The sequence below is a fragment of the Mytilus trossulus genome, unplaced genomic scaffold, assembly GCF_036588685.1.
Source record: "Mytilus trossulus isolate FHL-02 unplaced genomic scaffold, PNRI_Mtr1.1.1.hap1 h1tg000070l__unscaffolded, whole genome shotgun sequence".
NCBI lineage: Eukaryota > Metazoa > Mollusca > Bivalvia > Mytilida > Mytilidae > Mytilus > Mytilus trossulus.
Window position 1 is genome coordinate 3,079,562 of NW_026963294.1, and position 10,494 is coordinate 3,090,055.

The window sequence follows — 10,494 nt, forward strand, 5'->3', positions numbered from 1 at the left end:
GACTTGATAATTCTACAGTGTGACGTTTCAAGGTTGAATTTTTAAATAACAGATACGTCTGAAAAAAATCAATCTATCTATTAATACATTTTATTGGAATTTGTTTAGTAATAATATTTACGTTTCCGACATTTTTTAATTGTATTTATCTCGGTCGTTAAAGGAGTTTATTGATGTGTAAACAATCAATGAATTTTTAAAATTAATTCCCACCTTTTCATCAAAACCTCAAAAACTTGAACAATGCGTGTGTATATCGAACTCATGAAAAGATTAAACATTTTTGAGGTAGAAGAAGTTTTCCGATGTTTAACGAACACCCCATAAGTCCAGTAAGTCCCAAATGTGGAGACAAAAATTTCGTTATCACATACACATACATATCTTTGTCAATTTTTTGTGTTATTGATGACCACGGTATGTTCCACTTGTCTTGGATTCAATCTTGACCTTTTGCTCGCTCAATTTAGAATTTTGATTTCAGCCAATGAGACTTTTTTTTAAAACAAAGAGTAACACGACAAAAGCAACAGATTGGGCAGTAACTACTTCCTGCTAGAAGCATCTGTATTAACACGAATTTTTGGTTGGGTCGTGAGTGTTGTTGGTTATAGTTTGTTATTTGGTCGTTTTTTTTTTTTACCGTAGTCTTGTTTGTGTTTACTCAGCTATTGGATTTTATTTGTAATAAAAAAATATTGTCATTTCAGATTTCGTGTATTGTGATGACAATATATAACGCCATTGACCTACCATCTGAACCAAATACTATGCATCTAGAAGAGAAAGCAAATGAAGGAAAGGTAGAATTGTTAGAAGTAGATGAAAAATCCTCAACAAAACCTACAAGCACTGTTTCTGATAAAAAAGATAAGAAAAAGAAGAAAGAAAAAGAAAATTCTGAAAACGCTGCAACAAGAGAGAAGAAACAATCAATTGAAAAACAGAAATCTTTCGTTAAGCAAAAGACGGATGAAACAGAGAAAGTTAAAGACAATATTAAAATACAGTCGTTGGAAGAGACAAAGAACGAAAATGAAAGAACGAGATCGAATACTGAGGAAATGCTTGATTCAAAACATTTGAATAAAACAGAAAACACACACGATGACAAAAAAGAGGACGAAGACACCATAAATCCACAAAAAAACGATGAAACAGAAAATATGCATCAAGACAAAGAAGATAAAACAATGAAAGACACAATTATACAAATTTCTGAAGAAACAGCTTCAGATAGAACCGAATTGAAAGACAAATTAATAGAAGATATCGATGCCGAAGATCTAAATGAAGAAGACTTATAGTGTTGAATTTGAGTGCCATTTGACACATTTTGCCAAATACTAATCATTATATAATGAAACACAGCATGTACAATTTTAAATTAGATTTTTAAACTATAAACTGTCAACTTAAATAAAATCAGGCTTTCGAATTTTTTAAATATATATACATGATATATTTCTAAATAAATTATTGTGTGTAACTTGTATTTTAAATAAGAAAGAATAAATATTACGTCTTACAAAAGTTGACGGCGATATAACGTCTTCAGAATAGGCTATTTGCCAACTCCCGTAACTGACCCTGTAATTAGAGATCCCCTTTTTAGTTGTCTCCCTTATGAGGGACATTGATTTTTATTTACATTGGAGAGCTACCAGAAAGAGAAAATTTACCTGTGCGTAATGTGAGTCATCTTTTATGTTTTCAAATCTTTCAACTACGGTAATTTGTTGTAAAGCTAAATACTTTAGCCGATATGTCACTTTCAATTCATCATGCTTCGCATTGGCAAAAGATACTTTTGTCCGGTGGATCCAGTCTATGATTGACAAAGGGAAGTTATCTGTTTGAAAAGTGTGTAATAACCGAATCAAATCGGTAATTGGCAAATGGACTATTGACAACTATGCGTTGCAATATAACAATTCATAGGCTAATAGCATTATTCAATAATTCGGCTTTAACATTAAGTCAAATACTGAACAATGCATTTCCATTCTCAATTTTATATTCCAAACAAAAGTTCCGCAAATTTTCTTAATGCAACAGATACAAATGTTGATTCAAAAAATTTTATGAAAGAAAATTCATAGGACTTTTGTTAAGTGTTTGTTTTACAACATTTTTATTCTGGCGTTTGCATTGTTTTATATGAATTGTCAGATAATGAGTCTGTAACGGTTGTAAGGACACTAGTAAACATGAATAATTTCTTCGACGCTAAAACCCTGAATTTCAAGTTTTGTATTTTATAAAAAGCAACATAAATAGTATTTGATGTTGGATATGATATATAAATGTCTTGTGTTAGATAAAGGTTATCCGTAGAACAATCTTATGTCACACTGAATCTGACATTGTTAACATCATACCAACAAAAACAGAAAGGCGAACCGTCAGTGTCATTTCTAAAAAAGTGTTGACATGAATATCAATAACGTATTCATATTTTATAAATTTCCTGTTAACAAAACTTTGAATTTTTCGAAAAACTAAGGATTTTCGTATCCCAGGCATAATTTACCTTAGCCGTATTTGGCACAACTTTTTGGAATTTCGGAACCTCAATGCTCTTCAACTTTGTACTTGTTTGGCTTTATAAATATTTTGATATGAGCGTCACTGATGAGTCTTATGTAGACTAAACGCGCGTCTGGCGTACTAAATTATAATCCTTGTACCTTTGATAACTATTTACGCATTTAAATCATCATTAAATCACCATTAGACAAATATATTACACCACAGGACTTCACAGGACTTCAAAATGCTGGGCTGGTAATACCATCAGGGCGAACATTCCACCAACATTTGAATCAATCAAGCGGTATTAAAGTTTATGAAAGTTATTACCATTTGATACGCCTGAAGCGTGTCGTCTGAATCCAAATCGCCAATAGCACTCGAACACTTTCAATACAAAATTAATTAGGAGTTTGAATAGCATTGTAAAAAGTAAACAATACTAATAAGTTCTGCCACATCAAACAAAATATACCTAATTAAAAGCAACAGTTAATTTACTATTTACATAATTGATAAGTCGGCGTTTATTCTGAACCGTTTTATTAATATATAACAAGCTTAATAGTTGAATGGAGTGAACTTTAATTATATGGCTCTTAACTTAGTCCTAAGGAAATGCTTCAGTATTTGTTTTTGTGAACAGTGTATCGTCGGATTGAATTTTAAAATGTTCATTAAATTAAATGTTGTTTTTTGTATAACCATAAATAGTTCTTGAATAAAATAAAAATGTGTTTGGTGCAAAAATTGGTCCACTTTTTTTAGTGTAAGGTTCATGGAAAGCGGTAATTATGCCCCACCTACGATAGTAGAGGGGTATTATGTTTTCTGGTCTGTGCGTCCGTCTGTTCGTCCGTCCGTTCGTCCGTTCGTTCCACTTTAGGTTAAAGTTTTTGGTCAAGGTAGTTTTTAAGGAAGCTGAAGTCCAATCAACTTGAAACTTTGTACACAGTTTGCTTATAATATGATCTTTCAAATTTAAAGCCAAATTATACTTAAGACCCCGATTTTACGGTCCACTGAAAATAGAAAATGAAAGTGCAAGTGTCACGTTAAAGTTTATGATCAAGGTAGTTTTTGATGAAGTTTAAGTCCAATCAACTTGAAACTTAATACACATGTTTCCTATGGTATGACCGTTCTAATTTTAATGCCAAATTAGATTTTTTACCCAATTTTACGGTCCATTAAACATGGACAATGATAGCGTGAGTGGGGCATCCGTGTACTTTGGACACATTCTTGTTTTTCTTATATATTGTTTTCGTGTCTCCTTTGTGTAACAATTTAAGAACTCGGAAGTCTATTATGATATATATCATCTTGAATGCAATATCTTTAAATGTAGTTTAGCCTCGAATTTCACGTTTGTTTCGTTTAAATCATGTAATACAACAACAAATTAGACATTTTAATTTAAAACCACTTCACCGCTAGCATCAAAATATTTTTCGAAAAAAAGAGAAATTTAAAAACCAATTCTTCAGAGAACAATTGAAGATCTTTCCACCTCGATAATAAGAGTGAAATTAAAAGAACGATGTTAGAAAATGTCACTCCTTGTTGATGTAATTTGGTTCTTCGAATTGATATAAAAAAATAAGATTAATAGGTATATGCAGAAGACTTAATTGTTTTAGTATGAACAGAAAATAATTTTTAGCAAAGGTCAAAATCTAGAACGTCAACTTGACCTTTGACCTTGACCTCAATTTCAAGGTCATAGGTCAGTGATCTCAAATCAAAAGACCCCAGGTCAATCATTTGTATGGTTGTAGAGAAATACTGATTTCAAATACATAAGGGGAGAAAACTCCTATAAGAGTTAACCAAAACACTTCGACTGAAAAAGGTTGAAGTTGCGCCTTTTGGCAAACAGATAATATCATTTACTGTAACAGTTTCTTTTGAATAACGATAACAAGCAAAATTCAAAATTTATAACATGACCTTGACCTTCGACCTTGATCTTAATTTCAAGGTCATAGGTCAGTGAACTCAAAACGGAAGACCGGAGGTCAATCACTTGTATGGTTGTGGAGAAATACTGATTTGAAATACATAAGGGGAGAAAACTCCTATAAGGGTTAACCAAAACACTTTGACTGAAATAGGTTGAAGTTGCGCCTTATTGTAAACAGTTGTTCGGTCACACAGGTTGAGTTTTGAAACCCCCATTACTGTACAACATCATTGGCCAAAAAATCCATTCGATATGTTGTAAGACAAAAAAAATATCTCAGACGGCAGAAGAAGAAAAAAATCAGAAGAAAAACAAAAGGTCTTTCCACGAAAAGTGGAAAGACCTAATAAATTGACGTCGTTTGACTATTTCAGCAAATGTTATTTTGACAGCATCCTTAATAACTAGGATAAGTTAAACATATATATTTTATTTGCTAAAATGGATATATCACTGGGTTGATACCTCTGATAGTGGGCTATTAGTCCCCGAAAATATCATCAACCTATTAGCCAGTACTTCGGTACTGGCATGACAATACGGATACTGTAATATGGATGTTTGAAGTGACATAATTAAACATGTTATACACTTAAATCGATTAATATATTTCCCGATGTCTGACCCGGCTGTGGTCTTAATCAAATTAAAAGCTTTGGTTTCTGGCTCGGCTGCGGCTTTGCATTCTTAATTTTGACCTTTGTAGTTTAATCAGTTTGAAAACTAAGCATCAAATCATAGTCGTTTATTGTCGAAATTAATGCGCATCTGTTTCATTAATATTATAATTTAATGACAGAAAACGTAAAATTGAATTAAGTTGCAATCATAGCGCTAATGTGGATAATTCTTTTTGCGTAACATTTTTTATATGGTCCGGTTTGCGATCCGCGTTTAAACTATATCGGTTTCTCTGAAAACATTAGAGACTGTGATTTGGATTTACACAACTAAAGTTTCAATAATCGCGTGTAAATTGCTGGACACAAAAATATATTTACAGTGACGGTAATAATGTATTTGTACTCCATACGAAACACAGGTAAAGCTCGGTAAGTCTCACTTTTCGTCCTCTTTGATAGTTGTTCATGTGTTTTCAGATATGGTACATGTTAAAGTGGAAAGACCCGTTTTTAAAGGTGTACGAGGCGGTTTCTTCTAAACATTCCTCAAAGCTGGACCCAATTTTGTCTTTTAACATTATGCACAAAATTAAATGAATTTTAATATAATGTTCAACGGACGATCAATGTCTTGTTGAAAGACGATTTCTATAAGCGGATAATCTATTATGTATTTGAATCCGTAAATAGTTGAATTCCTGCTTTGTGAAAACTGTTTCGTTATAAAAGATATTTTTAATCGCATAATGAAAAAATGATTTTAGCATGTCGGATGCCATATGTAAAGCAACATGTGCATACCTTTCATGAGCAACATAGTAAACCATCGTTGTTTTGTTTGGTTTGTGCTGCTGTCTTAATTTTAATATCTTATGTTTTGTAGACTGTCGTTTGTTTTGAATCGTTTTGTTTATGTTTGTTTTGTCAGCTCGTTTTCGACTATCCCTCCCTGTACAAACTTAAATAGTGTACAGCCTCGAAAATTGAATACACTTATTTAATACATCTTTGTGTTTATCTAGAACACAGGATATCGAAGCTAGTATTCACTTTGACCAAGGGGAGGGTATAGTCTCGTATGATAGTAAATATCTTGCACACAAAAGGTTTAACCTATATTGATGCAGAGTTGTTCTTGAAAATTATCATACGGCGCCATGGATTACAATAGTTACGAGTAGAAAAAACGTCATACGCATCCTTGGAACGAATAAGGTTGGCGACCCCTTCTGTTGGCCTTTGAATTGCGAGATTTACTGAATAAAAGAGACATTGTTTTTGTATATACCAAAGTGGAGTGTCATTTTCAGAAATACTATTCATTGTTTCATCACATTTAATAGAAAACATGATTTTTGTGACAAAAGCATCATAGGCTTTCACTGCAAAGCCACAACAGTTCTTACAGAGACAGTCGTTCTTACGTTTGAGACATAAATGAACTACTTGGTTGTCCATTAGAAGGTAGCGTTTTTGTTTACACAAAGCCAGTAAAAAACTTAACAGTATAAAAAAACAACTTTCTGTCACTAACAACGGGAGCACCCTGGAATATGTACTTGACGAGGTCCATATGTGTACTTGCTTAAACAAATACCATTATCTAAGACATTGTTTTCGGGAAATCATTGTCAGCAGTGCATGCTTTATTCACCTATTTATGAAAGTAAAACAAAAATGTACATAATTTTCAAATATAACAGTACAATGGGAAATGCTAAGGATTTTCAGAGTAAATCTGTGTGTTTAATATTGAAACAACAAAAGGGTACATAATCCTCAGTAAGTAAAGTAATCCAAGCACTTCGAGAAAATGCAATGCAGAAACTTTTATTAATACAGAAAAAATAAATGGTACTGTTTATTTGTAATGATTATAATACACTGCCAAATGTTGTACATTTTCCAAATTTCCAAGTTAAATATTATAACTCAGGCGTTTTGATGGTTTTGCGCATGCTTAATAATTTCATACCTGTCAATTTCAAACTTATTAAGATTGGTAGGATAACTACATTCGACACACAGTGTCTCTTCAATTTTTTAATTGTCTATTAGACAGGTTCACATTACCTTGACCTTATTTTATGGGTCAGTAACCAACTTGTCGTGGTCAAGCTCTTGTCTATGATACTGTATATAGATCAACTGTATTTGGTGTATGGTGTACCTGTCTTAATGGCAGGGTTCATTTTAACTTGAATATGTTTCCATGGTTGATGTGTCATTGTTGCGTTGTTGTTGTTTGATGGTGTAAGTCATTTGAGTTTTCATTATTCTACCAATGAATTGATTTATCTGGTCACCTAATTATCGAGTTTCTTGTCATATGATGTCTTAACAAAAATATATGTTGAATTGTGTTATAAATGTTATTGAATGTTAAGATACTAAGTTAACATAAGGATTTTCAGTACCTTTGATTTAATTTGATGGTGATTGATATTTTAAATGTCACATAAAGTTTCCCAATATCAAAGTGAAGAATACTAGGGATAGCAACGAGTACTCGAGTACTCGGGTACTTGATCGGAAGGCCGAGTACTCGAGTACAGTTTTAGTACTGGGATACTCGTTTGCCTGTTATACATCTTGAGATATTTCTCTTCACATTTCCTCTTCATTCTAATTTAGGTCCGTTGTAATATCCCCTTGAAGTCTTCGTAATACTAAATAAAGTCTATTAACAACATAGATATGTTTATCCTGAGGCTACTATTTGTTATAGAAGTACCAGCAACGTCCTTTCCTTCTGAGGGAATGTTTCATGTGCACTACTTGTAACAAAAAATATAAAGTCAAACCCTCGTTTGTCTGAAATTGCTGACAAGATCATATTTAAAAACAAGAACAAAATCAAAGTGACCTGCGTTAAACCCTATGCAACTGATGAGAGACATTTTTAAAGGTGTTTGTACACGGATCAACACTGTAATGGATAAATAATTAACTCTTCACAAGCCTAAAAAGTTACCTTTGTTTGTTTATCAAGACTTCTATGTAAACGTGGTTGGTATGAGTTGTACATTTAAATTAATTAAATTAGTCTGTATTTGAAACTTAACTATAATTGTTTAATTTACAATTTAAAGATAGGCGAAAGAACGAGAGTGACATTCAAACCCAAAAGTCAAAAATAAACTGACAACGTCATGGCAAAAATAAAATAAATAAGACAAAAAATGTGCAATAAAATAAAGCACAGAAAAATTAAGATCGTAGAACACGAAAAAGCACAAGTACTTTGAAGTCAAATATTGTTGTTGACAAATTAATGGACAAGTCGTATTATAAAAGTACTGCATCCGACCTAAAATCTAAAACTTTTAATAGACGTTTAAGATTCATCGAGTACTCGCGAGTTCTCGAGTATCATGACCGAGTATCCGAGTATCAAATTCAGATCTTTTGACATCCCTAAATAATACATATAATTATGTGTATGACATATGTAAGTATAGGTGTTAACAAAAGATAGAAGAAAATAAAAGCACTGTATAAACATCTATTTCTTAATATAAAATACACTACTGAGAGATTGATGGTTGAAAAAAAATTATCAATATTTATAAACTTTTCGAATTTCAACCTATTATGAATATACATCATCCGATAACGGACATTGTATTGTTTAAATGCGTGCGTCGTCTTACAATTAAAAGCTCAGTGCTAAATAATGTTTTACATGTCTCAAGGACGTATATATATCGAATTTTAGTTATAATAAATGCTTTTGTGAATTGATCTTTACCTTGCTGACTATAAATAAATATAATGCTATTTGATTTAACGTGTTATGATAAAATTCGTTGTTTTTAACAAAAAAACTGCTTAAACGTTTTAACGCTTCTTTAGGTAAAACGAGGACGGCGACCCCATGTCTATTTGTTCATTATAAATCATCAACTCATTGATAAATAGAAGATTACTGTTTACAAAAATTTACGGTCTCATTTAAAAGATTTATGTGCAGAAATTGTGGTGGTAGATAACGCTTTCCTATCTTATCTTTTATATGTACTATAGTTTAAATCCTAATGATATTTACTTTAAACAAGGCCTTATCTCGTAATCAAAGACAAGAACATAATTCTAATTTAAATGTTTAACTATAACCACAAGTCAACAGGGATAAATTCGATACTGTTATGATTTAAATTGGAATGAACGAGGGCAATGATCCGACTTGATATGGTATAAAATTATACCAACAATATAAAATGGGTCAGATCCGGTTTTAAAGGCAGACATAATAATAGAACGCGTATAGAATTTGAGAAAATTTTATACCGAATTAGAAAAAAAATGCATACAGAATAAGAAAAAATGCAAGTATAAAAAAAAAAAAAATTCCATGTTAAAGGCAGCATTTATGCTTTACTTTTACAAATTGTGATTTGGATGACCAGTTGTCTCATTGGCACTAATACTACATCTTCTTTTATCTATATAAACTTTGAAAAAAATGATTATATGAACACGAAAATATTGCATACAGAATTATTTTCAACATGTTAAATTTAGCACATGTTGAGCCAGATCTGTCAACCCTTGCTGATTCCCTGTGATGACCCCTAGTTGCTGTTTTAGTTGAGTTTATATTTTTCTGCATAAAGGTTTGTAACCGTATACATTTGTCCAATGTCTGTTCATCTTTTTCTGCCATAGTTATGTCTATATTTCTTGGACTTCTAATTATGGCTCACAAAGGCGCGGATCAATCCACATTGAAAAAGGGATGGTGAAGTATAAGCCCCCAAAGCACCACCAAACTTCACACAGTTAAAAAAGGGGGAGGATTCCCCTTATTGAGCGACAAATACAACCGATTCGTTTTTCTCCTCTCTAACTTAATAGACTGCCCTGTTTACGATGTAAGCACCAATTTCTCTATTATCAATCTACATGTAGATGTAATTTAAATTCATTTATTCAGGTTGTCTATATACCATTCAACAAGAAGGCATTGTCTGTACAATATTTGTATACAATCATATAAAAACAATATTAAAATATTCAAAGGAACATTTTTTGAACGATTCTTTTATTCAAACTTACAATGCATCGATGCATTTGAAAATAATATAAGTTTTAAAACCTTCTTAATCGACAAATCGATTTAAGTGTCAATAAAAAACCAAAAAAAACAAACAAAAAACCCTAATATTAGAAAAAATCAAAATGGCGAAAGTAAGACGAGGTCGTTTTACCCTTTCAGCCAATATTATTATGACAGCTTCTTTAATTACTAGGGTAAGTCAATATTCTTTTCAAAGTCATTTATAATCTAAAATTGTTCTTTAAAGTAAACCATACACAAGCCGTTAGTTTTCTCGTTTGAATTGATTTAACATTGTCTAATCGGGGCCTTTT

At 31.9% G+C, this 10,494-nt stretch overlaps 1 protein-coding gene across 1 annotated transcript; it reads left to right on the forward strand.

Annotated features, from left to right (window-relative positions):
• The first annotated feature begins 770 nt into the window (after positions 1-770).
• On the forward strand, positions 771-1,307 carry LOC134699535 (uncharacterized). Its single transcript, XM_063561130.1, has one exon. It carries the CDS (start codon positions 771-773, stop codon positions 1,305-1,307), a length of 537 nt encoding a protein of 178 aa, XP_063417200.1.
• The last annotated feature ends 9,187 nt before the right edge of the window (positions 1,308-10,494 follow it).